The sequence below is a fragment of the Medicago sativa genome, chromosome 7 (assembly GCF_051527215.1).
Source record: "Medicago sativa cultivar Bolivia chromosome 7, Bolivia_mono, whole genome shotgun sequence".
Classification (NCBI taxonomy): Eukaryota; Viridiplantae; Streptophyta; class Magnoliopsida; order Fabales; family Fabaceae; genus Medicago; species Medicago sativa.
Genome location: NC_140755.1, coordinates 83,392,940 through 83,416,911, shown reverse-complemented (window position 1 = coordinate 83,416,911; position 23,972 = coordinate 83,392,940). Strand labels below are relative to the sequence as shown.

General features: G+C 37.7%; 2 protein-coding genes across 3 annotated transcripts; both read right to left on the bottom strand.

The window, feature by feature from the left end:
- Positions 1-3,909: 3,909 nt before the first annotated feature.
- On the bottom strand, positions 3,910-5,374 carry LOC146909360 (uncharacterized). 2 transcript variants are annotated; one of them, XM_085727538.1, is made up of 2 exons: positions 5,309-5,374; positions 3,910-5,035 (listed from the first exon to the last, which is right to left on the bottom strand). In XM_085727538.1, exon 2 carries the CDS (start codon positions 4,910-4,912, stop codon positions 4,082-4,084), a length of 831 nt encoding a protein of 276 aa, XP_085583664.1. In that variant the 5' UTR covers positions 4,913-5,035; positions 5,309-5,374; the 3' UTR covers positions 3,910-4,081. The 2 variants fall into 2 exon arrangements, with proteins under 2 accessions (XP_085583664.1, XP_085583663.1); XM_085727537.1 differs by having other exon boundaries at positions 3,910-4,950.
- A 1,628-nt stretch (positions 5,375-7,002) lies between these two features.
- Positions 7,003-11,080, bottom strand: LOC146909359 (putative glycosyltransferase At5g03795). The gene is made up of 3 exons (XM_085726593.1): positions 10,366-11,080; positions 7,953-8,559; positions 7,003-7,652 (listed from the first exon to the last, which is right to left on the bottom strand). Exons 1-3 carry the CDS (start codon positions 10,718-10,720, stop codon positions 7,157-7,159), a joined length of 1,458 nt encoding a protein of 485 aa, XP_085582719.1. The 5' UTR covers positions 10,721-11,080; the 3' UTR covers positions 7,003-7,156.
- Positions 11,081-23,972: the final 12,892 nt, after the last annotated feature.

The window sequence follows — 23,972 nt, the reverse complement described above, 5'->3', positions numbered from 1 at the left end:
CATCTTGTTACACTTAAAGCATTTAAACTTTGTCTTGTTACTACTCTTTCCTCGGTTACCTCTACCTCCACCATTCCCTCTTGAAACACTTAGGCCTTCCCCGTTTTCATCAACTCTCAAGTCCTTCGACTTAGTCAACTCCTTGGTTCTCAAAGCCGCTTGAACTTCTTCCAAGGTAACAGTGCCTTCTTTTCCATAGAGCATGGTATCTTTAAACGATTCAAAAGATCTAGGTAGAGCACACAACAAGAGTATAGCTTTATCTTCATCCTCAAGATTCACCTCAATATTCTCCAAGTCATCAAGGATTTTGTTGAACTCCGTAAGTTGCTCCATGATGGCCTTTGACTCCACCATCTTGAATGAGTAGAGTTGTTGCTTTAGGAATTGCCGATGAGCCAAAGACTTTGTCATATACAAAGATTCCAACTTTGCCCACATCGATGCCGCGGTTGGTTCCTTTGCTACTTCTCTCAAAACTATATCTCCGAGGCACAAGACAATGGCACTCCTGGCCTTGTCCACCATCTCGGTCTTCTCCGCTCGTGTCATGGTGACCGGTAACGAACCTTCACCCTTCAAAGCTTTCTCACACTTTTGCTGTATCAACACCGCTTCCATCTTTACCTTCCATAACCCAAAATCGTTATCTCCGGTAAACTTCTCAATATCCCACTTCGAACCCATGGTACTTGATTATCCTTTGACCCTTGCCCCACGGTGGGCGCCAATTGTTGCGGATTCGATGAGAAAACACACCAATAACAAACTTGATGTGTGGAGCAAGGGATAATTAAGCAACCAATATCAAAGTGAATTGCAATTAAACAAGCAAAAGTAGAAAAACAGCGAGAGAAAAGCAGAGAGAACACAAAAGAATCTGTTTACCCAGTTCGGTCCAAATTGACCTAGTCTGGGGGAGAGAGCAGCCCTCCGTTCCACTATATGATGAGTAACGTTACAAAAGAGATTTCAATGGGTTACAAGAATAAGTCTCCCGCCTAATTCTACCCAAATCCCAGCCTCTTCCCGTAACCAAGAGACTCAATCCTAATAGTGTTTCCCAAGGTGAATCAACCTTCAAACCCTAGTTTGTTGCCAAGAGACAAACTCTATACAAACCCTAGTTTGATTTCTAAACCCTTGTTTCAGCCCCCTCTATCTCTCAAAATAGTCTGATACAAGGCCTATATTTATAGTAAAAGAAACTCCCATAAAATTGTAACAAATCTGGCCCAAAAATACGTTTCTGAAAAATAACAGCACGCGAAATCGGCCACCGATTTTCCAAATCGGCCACCGATTTTTCCCGAACAGAAAGCCTCCCAAAAGGCAGCCAAAATCGGCCACCGATTTTCCAAATCGGCCACCGATTTGTACTTTCAGCAAACATCAATTTTGGCCTCCAAACTCCAATTTTGAGTCACTTTCACAACATTGGTCTAATAATTGTAGCCAACAAAGAAAACGAGGTTTTAGTTTTAATTATTTACAAAAAGAGTCATTAGCATCCATGTCAATTAAGCATCTTCTACCGTTTTTTAAAGATAAAAAGAAAAATTGAAACGCGGAGCCATCAAAAAGTAAATGAGCGAGTGCCAACCAAAATGAAAGAGAAATGTGTAAAAAACCAAAAAAAAAAAAAAGGAGGAACTATGAGAGATTAGAACCAAAATTTTGAAAACAAAATTATTTAGCATCTGTTTGGTTTCAATTTTGGAGGGTTAAAACTTAAAAGTGATTTTTGAAGTTGTAGAATTGATTTTATCATGTTTAGATGATTCAAAGGATAATTGGTTTTGCTTGTATAATTGATTCTACCTAAACTTAGAAGCAAAGAATAAGACTATTTCTTTTTTATACAAAATAAAAATAAAAATGATTTGGCCTATAACGAAAAGCAAGTGGTACAATAATTCAGTTTCTTGTGGTTGATTGTAAAAACCAGCATTTTCCTTTATATAAATACATCCGAACATATTTAAATTCAACTTACTATTATCCAAAATCAATTCTTGTTTTTTCTGTGTACAAAGCTAAAACAAAAGAGAGAAAAGGAAGAAAAAAAACAGAAAAAAGAGAGCTACACTCCAAAGAAAACTAAAAAGATCCATCGGAGGAGACTCGTGACAAAGAAACTCGAAGTTTAATGAAGCACCAAGTTTGGCCAAAATATATGCACATTGATTCCCTTCCTAGAGGTGTTATTCATCCTAACATTTTCTTGCTCAAAAAGCTCTTTTATATCTTGAATCAAAACAACATAAACATGAAACCTCATGGGACACCATTAAGGATGTTGATACAATGAAGAAAATCGAAGTAGCAAACTAAATCATTAATACCCGTGTTCTTGGCCAGCAAAAGGCCCTGATATATGGCATAGAGTTCAGCAAACAGATTATCAAAAGAATTTTAGATGTAGCCGGAGAATCCTGGCAAGTAAAAACCTGCATTATTTCTTAAATCCTCCATTACCAGCCCTTGTAGGAGAACCCAACCAACTTCCGTCAACATTAAAGATGACACAAGAGTGGTTATTGTCAATTCTTGTAAGCACAAAACCAAACATAAAACATCTATTGCAGTTAAAATCCACTCCAATGAGTTGATAAAAAAAATCCACTTCAATAAAAAGGGAACTATTCCACAAAAAATAGCAGTAGGAAGCAATACCAAAATATGCTATCCCACAACAAAAAAATTGGTAGTTTATCCACACAACAATTGTTTTCTTTAAAAATAAGTTAACTAGATAGCTCACATAATGTAGGAAATAAAATAAACAGTCGAATAAAAGTATTTTTTGTGTTGTCATATATGGTTGGATCTTTCGCCCACAGTTGTACATGGGTTCAGTTCATAATTTTAGCATAGGTTATATGTAAATTTGATTGTAGATTCTTCAATTGCCGTCTACTTTAAGGTTTGTTGACAAGTACGGAAAAATACTACTTCTTATCCTATATATAAAAAGAAAGAAAACATCAAGATCAATAAGATAATTAAATTTTACTACTCTGTCTCTAATCTCCCATAGTAGCATCAGTCTGATATACAAACAGCAGAAGGACTTGACCAGTAAGGTCTTTAGATAGACCAAAGTATGAAATTGATGCATATCTCCATAAACTAAGGATAGACTATCTTTTTTATGATTTGGATGAGGATTTCATACGAGGGAATTATACATGAGGTCTCACCATTAAAACCAAATTGCATATTTTTTAAGTTTATGGGACCTCATTGGAATTTATAATGATGAGAGCTCCCATATGACCCCCTTATGAAAATCTCCACATAAGAGTGACAAATCCCTCTTTTTACTTTATTCAACCAACCATACAACAATCAATACCTTAAAATAAAATAAAGGAGCATTACTAATTACCTATGAAACACAGACACTCTTCGAATAAGCCATGTCCCGGTGTCGGACTTGTGTCGTGTCAGCGTGTCAATGTCACTGTCATGTCTGATGTCCTTGTCTGTATCCGTGCTTCATAGCTAATTACAAAGAAAAATAAAACTCATTTTCTACAAGCTGCACATATACAGGAGTGGAAAGCATGTCTGATGCCACCATATTGCTTGACAGAGCAAAACATGAGCATAAGTAGTGCAGGAAAGTGTAATTGAGAAGTTACCAAAAAATGTTGGTGTAAATTGAAGTGTAGTTTTCACTGGTATATTGTTAGGGAATACAGATAACTTTTAATGATAGTATAGTATTTTGAAAAACTATAGATTATGATGATTCAGTTAGCCTAGTGAGTAACAGTAACACCTATGATATTAGTAAGATTATTGTCGTCAGAATTCTAGAATCTGGTCCTGATTTCTGAATAAAAAAGGAGAGTGGTACTGGACAAGATGGAAATAGACGGTGCATAATTAATGTAGATAGAGTTTTGGATAAGTCTCTTCATTATATGCACAAATGCATCATTTTTCACTCAAATAAAGAAAACAGCTTTATTATACAAAACAAAACCTTTCACCAAGGCAAACATAGTTAACATAGTATTGATACATTATATTATATGATTACAGTAAATGATCCTGCAATGCTATATATCTCTTACTTGTCCTTCACGTTAATATCTTGACCTCCATCTTCACCTTCTTTAATCTGCCTTTCTAGATCAGCCTTCTTTTCCAAGAGTGCTTCTAACTTTGCATTCACTTTTTCAAGCTTCTGTTTCAGCTTACTAGGATCATTGGTCTTCTCCTTTCCAGATTTCTTCTTCTTCTCTTCCTTGTCTTCTTTCTTCTTCTTCTTCTCTTTACCTTCTTTCTTATCATCTTCTTTTTCACATTTCGCGGTTTCTTCTATATCAATATCCCTTACAGATACTTTGCCCTCTTCTTTCTCATCCTCCTCCTCATTTTTATCCTTCTTTTTCTCTTTCTTATCCTTATTCTTCTTTTTCTTACTTCCATCACCATCCTCGCCCTCATCATCTTCATTCTTGTCCTTCTTTTCCTTTTTCTTCTCCTTGTCTTTCTTAGACTTCTTCTCTTCACCATCTTTGTCTCCATCTTCTTTTCCCTTCTCCTTCTTTTCCTTTTTCTTTTTCTCCTTATCCTTCTTTTCATCACCATCTTCTTCACCCTTGACATTCTCTACATCAACTTTGTCATCTTTTTCCTTCTTTTCCTTTTTCTTCTTCTCCTTGTCCTTCTTATCCTTGCCCTCATTTTCCTTCTCCTCTACATCAGTTTTGTCCTTCTTTTCCTTCTTCTTCTCCTTATCCTTCTTTTCCTTTTTCTCCCCATCTTTATCTTCATCCTTATGTTTCTTCTCTTTCTCTACTGATTTAATCTCCAGATCTTTTTCTATCTCAACCTTATCTTCTTTTACACCACCTGCAGATTTATCCTCAATCTTGATTTGAGTGGAGTCTTCCATATCTATAGTATCTTGGCACACTGATATCTAACAGATCCCTGAAACATATATGTGTATTGTGATGTCAAATATTGATGTAAATTAACAGTTTGATTCTATACTTTGGTTCTCCAATTTGGATATCTGCAAATGATGCATACAATTCAATTTTAACATTTAAGTACATCACACAAGAGAAACTTGATGAAGAAAAAACAGAAATTTGGTTGGAACATGTACAAGATCGGATCTGAAACCATAATAACATATACAAAGTCTAAGAATTTTTGTACAAACAATAAAATCAGAATTAAAATCCAGCTACATGTTCTAATTTAATTTGGTGTATAGATGAATGCAGATATGATGAAAATAGAACAAAAGTAAGATAAAGGTAAGAAAAACCATTAATAGTACCTGTAGTAGTGAACAATGATGATGCTTCGGTTTGAAGAAACTAAGAAACAGATTGAGAAATGTGTTGGAATGAGTTTGTGTACATTGTGGTATTTATAAGATTTTCATTATTATTATCCGTGTAGTGTAAGATATTGTGACGTGGCAGCCACACTCGTATTTACGCGTAAGCAACGAAAAGTTGAGTAAGCAGTTTTCATTTTCAACACAGATAGTCATGTCGGTCGTGTCGGGACCCTTCCTATTCCAACTCAACCACTTGATTTCTCACTGTACCTTTCTCCCGTGTTGTGTGCGTGGCTTTCCCTTACTTTCCTTATTTAGAATTCTTTTTTTTTCTTTTAAATCTAGATTGAATTTTTTAAAACATTATTATTTTCATCTTACAAATGTATAGAGGTGCGATAATCCCTCCAGAACTCTCCAACATTACGTGTGTTTGGACAATAATAGTACTAAGATGAGTTACGATTGTACTTGGGTTGACATTAAGTTTTGATGACATTGGCGATATTATCTCTATCTCTCATACCTATGTATTCTCTCGTCAAAAATACTAAAGCTTCCTTAAAAAAAAAAAAAAACATTACTAAAGCATTCTCTCTCATTAAAATACATTAATGTCACCAAAACTTAATGTTACCTAAATATGTTCCGATGAGTTAACTCTTATAAAGTTGTTGTGACTTTAAAAATTAGTCAAAAAAATATCTATAGCTGAACTCACTTTATTCTTAAGGAAATGTCAAACAATGATATTGAGACACTAGTTAAGAAAACTATTATAAAAAATATTATATATAATAAAAGTGGTTTTCTTAAAATTTTTAAAGTTAAAACATTGTTGTTATGAATGAATAGTTTCTATATTTTACTTTCTTAAATAGAACATTGGTTAGCATAACTTTTCTTTAATGTAATGAAATTCAACAAAAGGTCTCTAAAAGTACCAATCATTTGTAAATTTCGCCCTTACCTTACCCATAGTTACCTCAATTTTGTCCCTAAATATAGGACCTTTTTGTCAAAATTATGGAAATTAAGAAAGTTGGTGGTAATATTAAATTTGTATATAATTACTATTGTTTTTACAATTTTATCCTTAAGAGAGAGAGTTGGTTTATGTTTTCAACATAATATTTATTGTTGATTGAAGAAAAAGATGCAAAATAAATAAGGGTATGTTGGTAAAGAAATAATTAATGTAATTGGAAATACCAAAGGGGTCTTATAAAAATGGACAAAAAAATTCTCAAAAGAGTCTTATAATTATGAACGGAGGTAGTATTATTTAACATTAAAATAGTCGATTATGTGGCATGATAAATGATCGGTTGGAGATTTAATAGATGTGTTGTAGAATCGATGTCTTGCTCGTATGGGTAGATTTTGATTCAATGTGTTTGATATGTTAAAAAATGAAGCACAGAACATGACAACTTCAGTTGCATTTGATTGTAAAACTGGTTCAGGGACATGATGAATTGGAGGCAATGGACTATACGAAAACTGAAATTCATGTCCTCACTAAACCATAGCACAAATTTTTGTCCTACATACCGGTTGTCTCAAATACAAAAATAGCATTTTGCCCACCAAAAACTATACAAGACAAGAAATTATTCAGTATTATAAAAGTTTGTCGCTGTATTGTTTTGATTTGTGTTGTTATATACTTTACTTACTCTTTCACATATCAAACGCAAACATATGGCTACTTTATTGATCTTGTGTGAACTACTTTGGTAGCAATTTTGTACAAATAATATAAAATCATTTATTTCCGAATAATATAACTCTACTTTGCAAAGCAACCAATGCAATACTTAAATAAATGCAGTCCAGTTCCTATGAATCCCCCAAAACAATAGGTATAGAACTTCGTCTAAGCCATAATTCATACATAACCATATAGAATGCATCAAAGTCAAGTGGAGGTGAATGCCATTGAAAATGCTCCCTTACCTTCAACACATTCTTCTGTAGCATCAAATACTCACCAGAACTAACTATACCTTTCAGAATCTTTTTCAATAAAGGTATATCTAAAGTAGTGACAACAACAGAAAAACTTTTCCAATTCAAAATATCTGCAAAAGGAAGGTCATAATAGTTGGCAATGATCACTGGAACACAACCATAGTATAATGAATCACCAATACGTGCTGTGTTCACTTCATAGCCTCTAACATGAAAACAGAACTTGCTTCCTAATAACTCATCACCGTATGGTGTTTTTAGTCTTCCATTGTGAACAAAGATTTCTGTATCATTTTTCCATGTCTCGACAAGATTTATCCGTACTGGCGAATTCACTTCTCCGGCAAAGAAAGCTAGCTTTTTCCTGTCATTTTTACAAAAGCAAAAAAATATCATGTAATAAAATCATAGTCGAAATGTTTCTTTAGAAATTTTTTAGACTTAACTGCGCAGTTTTGATCCTCCTATTTTTAATCACTAACGGAGTTGGTCCTCTATTAATTTAAAATCTAGTTTTGGTTGTCTAGTTCATATTTTTAGACCCAAAAGTGGTGATGGTCAAGTTTTTCATTCCGATGATATAAAACATGTTGATGTCGAATCAATCAGGTGGATTAGGTTTACGTCAATAATAAATGTACCTAGAAAGAGGAAGAAATGGTACCTATTTGATGAAACAAGGTTGGGTGGATTTTCTTTTCTTGGCCAAATTTGTGGTAGGCATGCATCCTTATGAGCAATATAACCACTTAAGAAATAACTTGATGAACAAACAACTTGAATGGCATTGAATTTCACATCAGGTGCTTTATCCATAGCAGACCTTCCAATTGAATGACATGCCACATAAAAGTGATCCGCGCCACCGGTGCGGTTCCAATACGGATACTTGTGAATCATATTCTGAACATAGTCTCTAATGAAATCTTGGATACCTCCCACACCAACTCGACGATCATGCCGTAGACTTGCTATGGAAAAAGGCATGAAGAAAAGATCTGCTTTTGTTGGATCTTTTGTAATGAAATGGCTCTTCATAAGCGCTTTCTTGAAGTAACTTTCACTGGCATAATTGCCACCGGGTTCAGTTTTCACGGGTAATAGCACATTCGCAAAAGGATCATCTTTTCTGTGAGGATAAACATATATCTTAAAGCTTCTATTCATTTCTTTATAGTCTTCTAGAAAGATATCTCTATCATGGAACACATTGTTGTTTTCCTTAAATTTTCCTGAACCGTCAAAAACAGAGTTTTCGTGTGTGTTTTGTCCTGCAATGACAAAAACATGTGCTCACATATGAACTCTATAGTTCATACAAATAGTGAATACTAATATATTCGATAAATTTGCATTAAAAAGGTATAGAATTTTGAAAAATTGGTTCTTAATATATAATTTCAAACGTATGAGAGTAAAAGCACTAAATTGTTAACCTAACACAGCTGATTAATGGACCGATTATAATCTCTACTTATAACAACTAAATATAGAATGAATTGATCAAAAAAGAAAAAACAACAAAATATAGAATCATTCCTTCAAAAAACAAAATTTAGAATCATATTTACAACAAAAAGTGTATATGATTCTATATACAATGATTAAACACACATACATAAAAAAAAAAAAAAAAATAAATAAAATAAAAACTTGAATGCAATTTTGATCCCCCTATTTTCAAAATTGTTAATTTTTGATACCCCTATTTCTAAAACCGGTTTTTTGATCCCTCTGTTTAAAAAGTCAACAAAATATTTTGGTCTTTCTCCTCTCTAAATAATGTGCCATGTTCATTAATGACATGAAGCTTATGTGACATTGCCTACATGGCATATCATTTAACATCTCATTTCCATGTCATTTTAATTATAAATTCTATATTACAACTATCAAAAAATTAAATAACAAATTATTATTGAAATTTAAAAAAGAATTGGATTTATTTGAGTGGCTCTGTTTATCATGTTTTTCGTTTATGATACTTGGGATTTGATTGCATTATTTTAATACCATCTTTTTATTCCCAAAATATTTTTTTGACTTTTTAAATAGGGGATCAAAAAATCGGTTTTAGAAATAGGGGTACGAAAAGTTAACAATTTTAAAAATAGAGGGATCAAAATTGCTTTTAAGCTTTTGTCAAAAAAAATTGCATTTAAGACAAAAAAAAATTATCTGAAATTTAAAGTTATAATTTTTTTAATTACTCAATAATTTTTTAATTAAATAAATAAATTAATACATATTTAAAATTACTATAATTTATTTATAATATACTCGTACACATTATGAGTTTGTATAAAATTGACATCCCTAATTTCTACCATGTTTTATTTTAGTCTACAACCATTTCTTATAGGGTGCCAAAAGCGTGAGCCATTTACCAATCTAGGAATATTAGAATAAAATAATGCAGGGCTTTGGCCCTCTTTTTCTACCAGAAAAAAGAAAATATACAATATTGCAAACTAAAATGGCAGTACATTCTTAATTAATCAGTCCTTATAGATAGATTGCGTCAGTTACTGATACACAATCTTTTGAAACTTTCTATTTTGATGGAAGGTTCGAATTTCATGCCCTAATGCCAGCTTCATCTCAATTACACATATTTAAAAGTAAACTACAAATTACATGTGTTATGTAACGTGTTCATTGTCGTATATAACAATATGCATTTACAGCAAGCAAATAATGTCCACAACATTTCCAAAAATAGAGAAAGGTCCACATAATTATGTTTGTCTTATTGAGAAAGAGTACGAGTTATCTACATCTACATCTACATAGAATACATTACACAATATCATGCATTAGTTAAACAATTTCCAAGGTTCAACAACAGCATGCCATGGTTGTAAAAATGATCTCATGGATCAAGAGACGTGAAAGACTTAAACTTTGAATACTAAACAAGTTTCTACTTCTTCCAACAAAAGCCACCTTAAAATGAATGATAATATGATATATAGTATTTATTTTGACAAAGTCAAACTCAAATAAAAAAATTATACCACACAAACCATATTAACAAACAACAATATTAAAAAAAAATATTGAAACATTTTGCATACCCTTTGAGCTGGATTGGGGTGGCAAACCCCGTTGACTTTGTGGTCCAAGGCCATGACCCAATTGGAAAGTATGAGACTTGATGAACTGATCAGAATGATTGTTGTGTAAGGTATTGGTTAAGTGAGGGGTTGGAGAAGGAAGAATGAATTTTGGAGATGATGATTTGAAGTTAAGAGTGGATTGGTGGTTATGTGGACGATGGTGTGTGAAGATGATTGAGGTATAGTAAGCATAGAAGAGAATGGAAAATATGGTTAAGAGAGCTAAGGTAGTTGGAATGAAGAAGAAAAAGCTCTTGAATGAACTTGCAACATGAGTATGAGAGTATTGGTAAAGGGAAGAAGGACGAAGCATGGCATGGAGAGGGAGATAAAATCAATCCAATATGTCTCAATTATGTTGTAAGTATTAATCAGTTTTGTGTGCAATATCTTATATACTAATGTAACAGGAGGTGGCGTGCAAACTAATACCTATCAACCATCATGACATTAATTAGTAGACAGTTAATCTGTTTACCATGACAATAATCAACTAAAGAATCTCTATTTTAGTCTATAATTTATAGTTACTCAGTTAAAAATTAGCATAACGAGGGAATCACAATTTTTAATCTAATAATAAAATTGTAGGGATTGGTTATTGGTCAACTTCAATTTCTAAATTTACGAAATCACGTGTTAATGATTGAAATAGAACACTTATACTCAATTCACTCTCTTTACAAATTCATTTAATAAATTTTTGTATGGCTGCTAGCTCAATTATTGGTGTGTACTATAAGTTCGGTTTTGTTTTACCTTCATATAGTTATTGTCTATTTAGGAGAGAGTGAAAGACGCAAGAAATAGATTTGTGATTTAGTGGATCTCATTAGGTTAGCACATTTGTCTATCTCTCTTGTAAATCGACAATAAATATAACTATTGTATCTGATCAGAAGGTGGTTGTCGGTGCTTTCTTTAATGTGGTGGTTCACGGAGGTGATAATACTTCAGTGAGCATTGGACCGAATGGGGATGTGTACCTGCAGACACTCCGGCGCTCAAGTCAGTAGAGGTTCAGAATGGGGGGTTTGAGAGTGAAAAAGATTTTATCTTGGAGTTTGCGAAGAGCCTCCTATTTATAGAGGTGGGTGGATGCAGAGCCGTTGTAATGGCACACGTGTGCCCGGCGGTTACGAAACCGGGGAAGTGCAACTGCTGGTGAGATATTCGCGGGAACGTGGGAAAGAGACGTTACTGTTCGTTTGAACATATCTTAGTTGCTCCGAGCACCCCCCCCCCCCCCCCCCCCCCCTCTTGCGGAGAAGGGATGTGTTGAGAATAATTTGCCAAATGCAGCATTTGAGCTTGGTTTGTTATTGGACCTAAGCAAATGGGCCCAGGTCTTTGACCGGTCGAGAACAATAACAAAGTAAATAGAACAAAGATGAATTTGTGTATTATAATCCAGGGTGTGGGAGTGTTATAAACTTCAATGTACCAAGTTTGATTTCTAATGATAAAAGAAAATATTATTCAACATGTCAATTTGACATTTTTTTGACCATGATGATCATGGGACTGCATTAATGATAGTATTAAATTAGAAAGCAAATTTGTCATTCATAAAATTTTGAAACCAAATTGTTCAATGGGTTAAATAAGAGTTTGCTATTTAAATAATTGTTTAATTTTGCCATTGATCATATTTTAGTAGTCTCTCTAAAAGTTTTCTTTAAACAATGGTCCTTTAAATATTTTTATTAGCATTTTGGCTCTCTACTTTTAGTCGACTCATGTGTATTTTTTAAAATTTTGAATTATTTTTTACAACCAAGTTTAACACATTATAGAAATCTTTTATGCAAAAGTTTAGATTTTTTTAATAAAGAATGAATTAGATATGAATTTTTATGTTTTTTTCACTTAAGAATTCATATTTAAATATTGTTTTGTTAAAAAAATCTAATTATAAAGGATACACCTGAGTTTACTTGAAAACATGAACAAAAATACTTATAAACAATATTTGAAGAACCATTTTTTTATAAGCATTTGAATGACAATTTTTTAAGAACTATTTAGAAGGACTAAAAACAACATATGAAATGTTTATAAGAAGAAAAAAAACTTATTTAACATTTTTTAAAATCAAAAAAAAAAAAACTTATTTAACAATTTTTTAGAACTAATTTAGTAATACACATATTAAATAACATGTTTAAGTCAACACCCAACACCCTTGAAGTTCTTAAGTGACCGGTGTTTAAACATCATTTTTTTCAATGAAATAAGATGAGATAACAAACCTTCAATAAAAGGCATCTAGAAACCTTTAGAAAATGAAATAGAAAAATCATATGGTGGAGAACTTTGATCGCGAACTCTTGCTTAAAGTCAAGAATTTTGTTCGGAATCTCTAGCTTAAAATTTTTACATAGTGTAAAGACTTATGCAGATAAAAACAATGCAGAGATTAATACCAAAATAAGGTGAAAGTGCATGGACCAATAACATATTTAAGTCATATTAAGAGAAATATTAATTTCTACCCTTGAGACATAAGTTAAGAAACCAAATGTAGAAGATTTTTCTTAAAACTTGTGCATTCAATGTTTTAAAAGTTGCAAAAGTTATACATTCAATATAAAATTTATTAGCACCTTAACTTGTGCCCTAAATACACAAGTTAACATGACCTTTTAATTAATAAATAGGTACCTAACAATGTCTAATTCTCAATTCAAGTATCAGTCGTGTTTGTGCTTCATAGGCACAACACATGCTTAATCGAATCTATTTTCTCAAATTTTTGCTGGTGTATGCTTGTTCGTGTCGTGTTGTATCCAGTTCGTATGTGTATTTTGTTTCGACATGCCTTTCAAGCTTTCACAACATCAACTGAAAAATGGAACAAATTTCTAAAAATAGTAATAAAATATATTTATTACTATTTTGCAGCATGTCGAACTCTTCAGACGGAAGCTCTTGCGATAGAAACACGTCCATGATCATGATGAAAAAGCTTTATGCGTGTTTGATTTGAAGCAAGGTTTGTTGACGAGGGGAAAATAGCGATGTGATATTTATACAACCATTGTGTCTATTGCTCAACCACGTGAATATTGCACCATTGATTGTTTGCTCTCGTTTTGGTCTTGAAGATGAGATATTCCTTCCATGTGCTTGTGACCGTAATTTCTCAAGAATTATTTGGCACCATGTTGGCTTCCATGCGTGAATTTCTCCATAAATATGGATGTGAGTGATTGTTCGAAGGTCAGTTATATGAGCTCCCATTCTTTCCTCTTTGCTGCTACTGTTTGGAGGACTTGGCGTCACCGTAATCCTATGTGTTTAGGCAATAAGAATTGGTTGGCAAAAATACTCATGCCCACGGGTAACCGCGGGTAAAATCCGTCACGGGCACGAGGTGGATAGCTAAACATGTATTTGACTACCCATTATTATATGGATACAGACACGGATTTGATTGTACTCATATCCACGTGTACCCAGACCCGATAATAAATTAAGTAAAATATCCTTATATATATATATATATATATATATATATATATATATATATATATGGGATTTGCTAGAACACACTCACTGTGGGTGCAATATATATATTACTTAAAGTTGTTACCTTATTAAGTAAATTTTACCGTCCACCTAAGATTCCTCATTAATAACCTATTTTAATTTTTAATTCATATTATTAGTTCACCGTTTCCACTTCATTCACATCATAAAACATATCTTATGGATTATGTAAGAATCATCAATGTTCCATGGATTATGTATGATTTATGAAATTTTGAATGGATTGTGTATGGATGTTTAAAATTTGAAGTTTTTTGGTAATTAAAAAAAGTTATTATTTGTACCAAAAAATAAATAAATTCAAAAATTCATGGGTACTCATGAGTACCCATGGATACCTCAATACCCGCGGGTACCTGCATGGTGGGTACACACGAGGGTACGGGGCGGGCACATATATCATATTTATCCAATGGGGCGGGGACATGTATCATATTATCCATCCCCATGGGTACCCATTGACTCCCTACTCTCTCCTACAACATTCACAGTATGGTAGATTTTTTTCAAACCTTAGTTTTGCTCCCGACTACAATGTTGTTCTAGATGACAAATTAATTAAGTGGAACAAAGATAAACATTTTTGTGTCATCCTTAATGATGACGGTAGTTGGGTGGACACTCCCGTTAGAGCTGGCTTTGGTGGAGTCGTTCACAATAATGCAAGCTTTCATTTATTAGGATTTTTAGGCCATATTCATGACTTATTTGACATCAAGTTGTTTACACCGATTTTTGGTAATGTAAACTTCATTATCCATCAATGCTTCAGGTCTGGATAAATGTCTCTTTATAATGTCCCTTCAAGTATCGCAATTTATGATATCACTTCATGAATTCTTTAAGAACAAAATTATTGTTTTTATTAATGTTAGAATTGCATCCTACAACTTAGTAACAAGTTGTCTTATGACAGCATAATAGAAAAATGCTGAAGTGAGCATACTCAAAAGAAAGGAAAATAAAGAAAGATGAAAAGAAATACAAATTGCAAAAGAAAGAGGAAAATAAAGCAAGAACAAAGTAATATTGAATTGCAGTGAATGTAAAGGGTGATTGAAATCCATCTCTATCCGCCCCTAAACCCATTTGCCAACACGGCGTGGGTGTTACAAGGCTTTTAGAAAATAGGATCCAACCCTTTGTTCTTATAGACACACACACACACACACACACACACACACACACACACACACACACACACACCTTGTAGGAAAAACTACCACTAAACCCTTCGGTTTAAATTAAAAGTAGAAATAACTTCCATGCACTTCAGCCTTATTTGCTGCTACATGCTCCACTTTGCCTTATTGCACTCCAATTATAACTTCAGATTATTTCTACTTGTCTTTGGTCGAAAACCATATGAATGCAACACATAAAACACTTGGTAAAAAATGAAGTATATCGAAGTTTGTATGCTCTTAGGCAAAATCTTTTTGCACTTTGCAGCATGTCAAAATAACCCATATAACTTGTTGAAAATATAATCATGATTTCGACCAAATATTTTATATTTGGAATTAACACCTTTATGCTGAACTTTACGTTATCTATCAGGATATAATTTTGGCAAAAACCATGAATATAACTATGCTCGTTTGTTACTATGTCTCTCTGCATTGTATCAACCTTCTCAAAGGTCCAACAATGAAGTTTAATGTTTATGTGGTCTTGATTCAAGATGTAAATCATTTGATTGGGCAGAGCAACAACATTATTTGCCATACTCATAAAGAGGGTAATCATTGTGCGGATTCTTTGGCAAAACTTTGAGTCTATTAAGATATTGAGTTGATTTACCATACCTCTCCTTTGATAGATCTCTTGTATCTCCTTTGACTGATGCTTTGTATTATAAAGAGTAGTTTCTTTGTGTTTTTCTTTTCCTTTTTTTGTTCGTTTTTATGTTTCTTTTTGCCTTGTAACAAAAAAAAAAAAATTAATGAAAACTTCAACGGTCAAAACTCAAAACTAATGTATGTTCTATGTTATTCAATATTTATTTTTGGTAAAGATCGGTTTACCTACTATTGTGTGAAGGATATCAAAAGCATTCTTTATCAAATAAAACCAAGAGTCTTCACTCCTACTCATTTCATATCAAAGAAACTTAATCTAAGTCAAGCATATAAATTTTTTTGTGAAAGAAGTCAAGCATATAAATATTGTCTACTCTAAACACGTTTTGTTTATTAGAACCAATGAGTTAACTAACATTTACATATGAGTGAGTTAACATTTTTTCTGGGTTACACGAGTGAGTTAACATTTTGTAACAACTATTTAAATTAACTTTTCATTTTTTAAAGGAAAAGAAAAAAATGAAAAACTTTAATTCAAATAGCTGCACACAATTTTTTTTTTTTTTTTTGGTTACTTGGTAGCGGATAGAAGTTAATTTTTTTCATTTTTAAACGTAATTAATTTACAACATTTAAGTTGATATTTTCCTTTTATTTTTACTCCATCGTCTTTTTTATATTAAGAAATATCTTTCATTTTTTTTTTTTTGAAATAAGGAAATATCTTTCATATGAACTTTCACATGGTATGGTATGATATTGTTCTATTATTTATTTTTAAATTTAGGTTCAATCATAAATTTATTTTTCTTTTTAAGTTTAATATTTATATTTATCTTTTTTTATAATACTATTTACCTTAATATTAATTGAGCACAATATGTACTGATCGTACCTGATCAGAAGGAGACTGCCAGTGCTTTGAATGCGGTGGTTGTGACGGTGGTGTAATGCGTCAGGATGCTTCTTGGAGCGGATGGGGGGTGTGTACCTACAGGCACTCCGACGCTCAAGTCAGTAGAGATCAGAGAGTGAGGGTTTTAGAAGGAGATAGAGTTCTACCTTGGGGACTGCGGGGAGTCCCCTATTTATAGAGGTGGAGGGCTGCAGAGCCGTTAAGGAGGCACACCTGGCTCTGGCGGTTACGAAATCGTGGGAAGTGTAACCGCCAGAGATTTTATTGCGGGAACGTGCACAACGTGCAAGAGAGACGTTGGGGTTCGTTTGAACCGGTCTCTTTGCTTCGTGCACCCCCTTCAGGGGAGGGGGTACGTTGTGAGCAATAATGCCAAACGTGGAGTGTGGGCTTTGAATGATATTGAGCCTAAGTAAATGGGCCAAGAATCTCTTTGGTCGGTCCAGAACAGTAGCCCCCCAAGTCGTTGCTCTTGATAAAGAGTGATGACTTAAGTGCGGGCGTTTTGCTCGTAAGGAGCCGATCTCAAAGGAAATTCAGTTGGTATGTACCCCCGTGCTAGAGGTAGAGATGGATCTCGTTTAGCGGACTTATGCGTGCCTTGACTTGGAGGATCGTTTGCGAGGCGGACTGAGAATGTTGAGGCTTTGGGCCAGATAGGCTCGCCTGTCTCGAAGCGCTTGTTCTCCCTCTAACGATGTAAGTTCGCCTGTCAATGTGGCGGAGTCCGGTATACGTATGTCCGGCGGTGAGATCGGATGGGAAGATTCCCTCGTCAGGCAGATTGGTCGGATGTCATTCCGTAATTAATGCCAGCATCTCAAGGAAGAAGTTGAGGGGACATGACCTTTGGTTTCTGAGTGACACGTGTGTAGGCTGTTAGTAGCACTTGAGTGCCTATAGTTTCCAGCGTGTTCCCGGGTTGTATTTCTGAGGTGCCATCATCACCGTTGATTGGATCTTGACGTTTGGAGAAACGTAGTGAAGGACCATAGCCCTTAGATGAAGGGGTATGATCGAATCTGGGCCGTCGAAGCAGTGCTTTAGAGGAGGAGTAGCGAGTGAAGGGATGCACCGGAAAGACTTTGTGACCTTTGGGTGGTTCGTGCAACGAGTATAAATAACTCCACTGTTGTTTTGGAGAGTCACTGTATTTTTGAATTTCTCAGAGACTTAGAGTTTTCCCACAGTTTCCACAGGCAAAGTTCTTTCGAGTTTTCGCATCCCAACCGCAACTTCAATCTCTTCTTCCTCACAGACAGAGTTCTGAGACTCGTTTTTTTTTTTTTACTTTTGTATTTTAGTTTCTGTTCTACTTTTAGAAACCGTAGGAATGCATGCTTCTTGGGGCAGGAGTAGTTTGACTCGGTGGTTTCCGCCGTTGGTTCAGGCGTTTTCCACCGTGCATCAAAGAGTTTGTAGGTATGCTGTCTTTTTTCTGTTTAGTGTTTAGAGAAACATTGGCGACAGGCTTGTGCTTCTAGGGTTAGGGTTAGCCGTAACGTAGGCCTTTTTCACTGTTTTAGAGTGCCCCCGGACCTTCTAGAATTTTTCTTCGCGATTGAACCCCTTAGCTTTGGAGAAGACGATAGTGACCTTCTCCCTGTTTTCCTCCTTCCAGGTTTGATCGAGGTGAGAACTTAAGAGGGGACACAGGAGTAATGTCCGTTGATTCTTGGATAAGCGGGAAGATCTTAGGGGCGGCATCCCAGTTTGCGGTAGACGGCGCTGGGGTGGTTCCGCATTATCCAATAGATAGGAAAGAAGATTGGGAGATCCTCCTCCCCAAGGCTGCGGACCGAGTATGCTCGCGTTTCCCAAGAGATCGTTTCCCCATGTACGAAGCGACTTTTAAGGAAGTGGGTTTTAGGCTCCCCTTTTCCTCTTTCCAGATCGGTGTTCTAGAGTGGCTGGAGGTGTGCCCCTCCCAATTGAGACCCGACTGCTTCGCCTATATGTCGGCTTTTGAGTTGGTGTGTCGCTTCCTCCGACTTTCTGCCTCGAGAGACCTCTTCTTTGCTATCTTTGCTGTCCGACGGAATCTGGACACAGATGGCGGTTGTAGCTGGGTGTCGTTTTATCAGCGCACCTCTCTCTTTGAGGTTTTTGGTGCCGGCGTTGCCGAGTTTCGTGAGAGGTTCTTCCTGGTGAGGCCTCGAACGGAAACAGCGCTTCAGAGTGTCTCGAAGATGGTCGATAGGCCCCGCGGGGGGGCGGTGTCGGGCCTGCGTGCGTTCCTCGAATCCGTTATAACTGGAGTCGTGACCACCTGAAGCATGAGCCCGCCATGTATAGGATTAGTTATGACAAGTTGACCGAGCGGGACAAAGATAGTTTCGCCAAACTAGTGAGGTTTGTGAACTCTTTTCTCGATCGGTGGTGGTCGATGATGGCGGCGATCCTGTGATGGATTTGCGAGGAAATCCTGTTACCAAGCCCCGATTGATTGATACCCGTTCTCTGGTGTTTTCCAAGGATCATTTAGCTCTTCTAGGTATGCTAGTGCTGATGTGTTTTTCTTTACCGCTCGTTACCTTGAGTTCCTGACTAACGATTCTTCCTTGTTTTTCACGTGCAGGAAAGATGTCCCATATCCGTTCCCAAGTGAACAAGGCTAACCAGAAAGTGACCGGTCAAGGTAGTGGCAGCAGAAGAAGAGATGAGCAGCGGGAGAGGATGGCGGATGCGTGGTTCCCTGCTCGTTTGACAGATGATCCGGCGGAGGAAGAGGAAGTCCCCTTGAAGAGGAGGAGGATTGCTGCCCTTGACAAGGGTAAGCAGGTTCAAGTTCAGGACGTTGCTCCTTCCCGGGGTGTTCCTTCTGCTGATGAAGGCTTATTTCAGCTACCGAAGGTGTGGTCCCAGTCGGATCGCTTTGGTCCTCGGGCTTCTCTGTACCTTGGCGATTCTGAGTTGAAGGCCATTCGTGACTTGGTCACTGCTGGCCGGACTCGTGCCGTGACCGAGGGGGTTGTTGGTGCTATGAGAGCCTTTGAGGTCGCCGTCTTTCTCAACAACTCATTCAAGGAGGAAGCTGTTCGAGCAGATGCTCTTACTCGCGAGCGGGAGGTGACGACCAAGAGAATAGCTGATCTTGAGGCGGAGGTGGCCGCGCTGAAGTGGTTGGCCAAGATAATAGCCTTTCTGGAGGAGAAAGCTGAAGTGGGGTCCTGCTGCCGTCGTGAGCTGACCGAGGTCCGTACCAAGTTCGCTGCAGAGAAAAGGGCTCTGGAAGATGCTCTTCGTGATGCAACTCAGCCTGCTGAGGATGAGACAGAGGATACGGCGGTGCTGGGCCGTCCTGCCTTGGTGTACAGGCTTGAAGAACTGGAGAGGAACCTTGTAGGTGCTGCTCGTCATGGTTTTGACAACGCTATCGAGCAACTCAAGGTAGTGAACCCTGGCTTACAGCTCGGTGAGGACGGGCTTAGCTTTCTGAAGTATGTGCGGAATGGTGAGATTGTCGACCAAGACGGCGAGGGCATGTCTGAAAAGCCCGGGCTTTGTGTTGCCCTGTAATATATTTTACTTTTGCTTGACTGGCCTTCGTGCCACTGACATTATACGGTCCTTTGTGGCTCGTACGTTTATTTTCTTTTAAACATTTGTTTCTGAAATGCATGATTTATTTTCCGATATGATGTTTTGAATTTTGCATGCTCGTTGTGTGAGGCTTTACTACTGTTTGAAGTATTTGTTGAAAGCGAATTATCTATCTATCTTGTATGTTTAACAGATTGTAATAATTTGTACGCTCTTAGCTGCTGTCGGGAGCGGATTATCTATCTGCCTTGTGTTTTTGACAGATTGCAATAATTCGTATGCTCTTAGTTGTTCAACTTTCAAACTTGTCTGCTTTTTGGATCGCAAAGCTCTTTAAGTTGAGTGTAGCGGGACGGGCTACCCCCCGCAGTCATTATTTCGACGAAGTGACTTAATGATTGGGGAGTCTTGTGCGCCCGCCTGGCGTTTGGTAGCTTTGACTTGATGAAATCAAAGTTGTGCCTTTTGCTTTCCAGGTAATAATTGACTTCGCTTGGAAAATTTTTACCTTTGCGTAGTTTTGCAAGGAAGAGCTCATGCAAGAAGTTTTCTAACCGTTTACGCGGAGCATTAGTTAGAAGTGTTTGCACATCCAAGAGATCGTTTATCTGAATGTGTGTCCAAAGTTATGGACGTGTAACAGCGGATGAACGAGAGAAATTTTTCTAAGTTCCCTCCACTGAGGCGTGAAACACCCATCGCGAGCTGGGGTTCTACCTAACATGTCGAGCAGTGATGTCGCAGCGGTAAGCGTACATACTTAGGAGTAAGAGAATTTGTTATGTAGAATCCTCTCATCCTTTTTCTTTTTGGATTCGGAGTGGCACGACTTTCCTCTTCCGTTTATTTGCTCGACGGGGAGCGATGAGTTCGTTGTATCGAACTAAGTACATACATTAGAGTGAGTTGGCGTTGTTTGCCATCTAAGTGTAGTACTTTTTGAGTTTTTCTGCATTCCAAGTCCTTGGAATTGCGTTTTGATGGAGGTCTTCGAGCCCGTAAGCTCCTGTCTCGGTCTTCATCCGGATCCTGAAGGGGCCGTCCCAGTTGGCGGCGAGCTTCCCTTCTTCGGAGTCCTTTTGGTTTCGCAGGAGGACGAGGTCGCCTACTTCGAATTCTCTTTTGATGACTTTCTTGCTGTGGCGAGCAGCTATTTTCTGTTTTAGTGCTGCCTCTCGCAAGGTTGCCCCTATCCTGACTTCGTCGACGAATTCGAGTTCTTCACGTAGATTTGCCGTGTTGGCCGGGAAGTTAGTGCTGGCGTCCGTACGCCATGTGAGTTCGGTTAGCTCAATGGGTAAGACCGCTTCCGTCCCGTACGTGAGTCGAAAAGGTGACTCGCCAGTTGTGGAATGGGGAGTAGTTCTGTAGGCCCAGAGGACTGCGTGTAATTCCTCCGCCCACTGTGTTTTGGCCGCGTCTAGCCTCCTTCGTATTCCTCGCAGAACTACCCTGTTTGCAGCCTCAGCGAGACCGTTGGCTTGAGGGTGTTCGACGGAGGTGAAGCTTTGCTTGATGCCGATATTCCTTAGGTAGTCCTGGAACCGTTGGTCCGTGAACTGTGTACCATTGTCGGATATCACTAATGCTGGCACTCCGAATCTTGCTAAGATGTTTCTCTTGAAGAAGCGGAGTACGTTTTTAGCTGTGATTTAGCCAATGGTTCTGCTTCGATCCATTTGGTTGAGTAGTCGATTGCGACGACCAGATATTTTAGTTGCCCCATCGGCTTTGGGGAATGGTCCCAGAAGGTCGATGCCTCACCATGCAAAAGGCCAAGGTGAGACCAAGGACGTTAGCTCAGCAGGGGGTGTTAGGTGCATGTCCTCGTGTCTCTGGCATTTATCGCAGAGGTTCACGTAGTCTTGGGCGTCTTTCAGCATGGTAGGCCAGTAGTATCCTGCTCGTAGGGCCTTTTTTGCGAGAGCTTTTGCACCAAGATGTTGTCCGCAGATGCCGTCGTGGATGTCGGCGAGGACTTCTTGGGTCTCATTGGGTCCTAGGCACTTGATTAATGGAATATTGAAACCTCTTTTGTACAAGGTTCCTTCCACTAAAGTGAATGAGCAGGCCCTCCGTTTCAACCTTGTCTGTTCTTGTTGATCGGTCGGGAGCTCTCCATTCTCTATGTATCGAGAGATGGGTCCCCTCCAATCTTCCAGTCCGATGATCGAGTTGACCTCTTGATGCAGAGTCCCTCTATTCTGGATGCTTGGCTCGTCGAGGACCTCTTGTATTACTGTCTTGTTTCCGTTCGCAGTTCGTGTACTTGCGAGTTTCGAAAGAATGTCTGCCCGAGTATTCTATTCGCGGGGAACGTGAATTACTTCTACGGCGTCGAATTCTTTCATTTTCTCTAGTACTAACTGGACGTACTTTTGGAGGTGGTCTTCTTTTACTTGGAACTCTCATGTGACTTGGGAAGCCACTAGTTGCGAGTCGGTAAAGATTTTCACCCTTGTGGCCCCATGTCTTTGGCGGTCCGCAAGTCAGCTAGGAAGGCTTCGTACTCTGCAGTGTTATTGGTAACAGGAAAAGACAAAGCGAGGGAAATTTCGACAACGATACCTTTGTTGTCTTCGATGATTATTCCGGCTCCACTTCCCTTGGCGTTAGATGATCCATCTATAAAGACGGTCCATTCTTCAGGGCTTTCCTTAGTTGGGAAAGTCATTTCGGCGAGAAAATCGGCGAACACCTGAGCCTTTAGTGCCTTTCTGGATTCTTAATGAATGTCGAACTCGGATAGCTCGAGTGACCATTTCATCATCCGACCAGCCACGTCTGGACGACCCAGGATCTGCCTGATGGGTTGGTCCGTCCGGACTACCACCGTGTGCGCTAGGAAGTACTGCCTTAGTCTTCTGGCTGCGGTGAGGAGTGCGAGGGCCACCTATTCGATCCTTTGGTACCTTGTTTCAGGTCCCAACAATGCTTTGCTGGTGAAGTATACTGGTTTCTGCCCCTCCGCCGTTTCTCTGACGAGGACGGCGCTTACCGCGTCAGAGGAAACGGAGAGATATAGGTACAGTACTTCGCCTTGATCTGGTTGCGATAGCACTGGTGGCGCATAAAGCGTTTCCTTGAGGTGCTGTAAGGCAGCTTCGCACTCGTCAGTCCATTCGAACTTCGTTTCTTTCCTCAAGAGTTTGAAGAAAGGAAGTGCGTGTTGAGCGGACTTTGCAACGAACCTGGAGAGAGCGGTCAGCATTCCGTTGAGTGTTTGGATGCACGTTTTGGAGTGGGGCGTTGGAAGCTCGGTAAATGCGCGGCATTTGTCTGGATTTGCTTCAATTCCTCTTTCTGTAAGATAGAAACCGAGGAATTTACCCGCTTGGACTCCGAACGTGCATTTTTCTGGGTTGAGTCTCATGTTGTATTTCCGAGTTTGCTCGAACACTCTTTTGAGATGAGCGACAAGATCCACCTCTTGTTGGGATTTTACGATCATGTCGTCCATGTAAACCTCTAGAATGTCGCCCATAAGTGCCTTGTCGTAAACTCTGTTCATCATCCGTTGATAAGTAGCCCCCGCGTTTTGTAGACCGAAGGGCATTACGTTGTAGTAATAGTTCCCTGATTCGGTCATGAAGGTTGTTTTCATTTTATCTTCTTCAGCCATGGGTATCTGGTTGTACCCAGAATAGGCGTCCATGAAGGATAAAAGTTTATAGCCAAAGGAATTATCAACGAGTTTGTCGATGTTAGGAAGAGGATATGCATCTTTAGGGCAGGCCCTATTAAGATCG

What these genes read in the sequence shown, in the direction of transcription:
- LOC146909360 (XM_085727538.1), bottom strand. Translation starts at nt 4,912, where the DNA reads ATGGAAGACTCCACTCAAATCAAGATTGAGGATAAATCTGCAGGTGGT.
- LOC146909359 (XM_085726593.1), bottom strand. Translation starts at nt 10,720, where the DNA reads ATGCTTCGTCCTTCTTCCCTTTACCAATACTCTCATACTCATGTTGCA. An exon ending in ACCCCAATCCAGCTCAAAGG is followed by an intron (nt 8,560 to 10,365) that starts GTATGCAAAATG and finishes TTGTCATTGCAG; the next exon opens with GACAAAACACACACGAAAAC. An exon ending in AACCTTGTTTCATCAAATAG is followed by an intron (nt 7,653 to 7,952) that starts GTACCATTTCTT and finishes TAAAAATGACAG; the next exon opens with GAAAAAGCTAGCTTTCTTTG.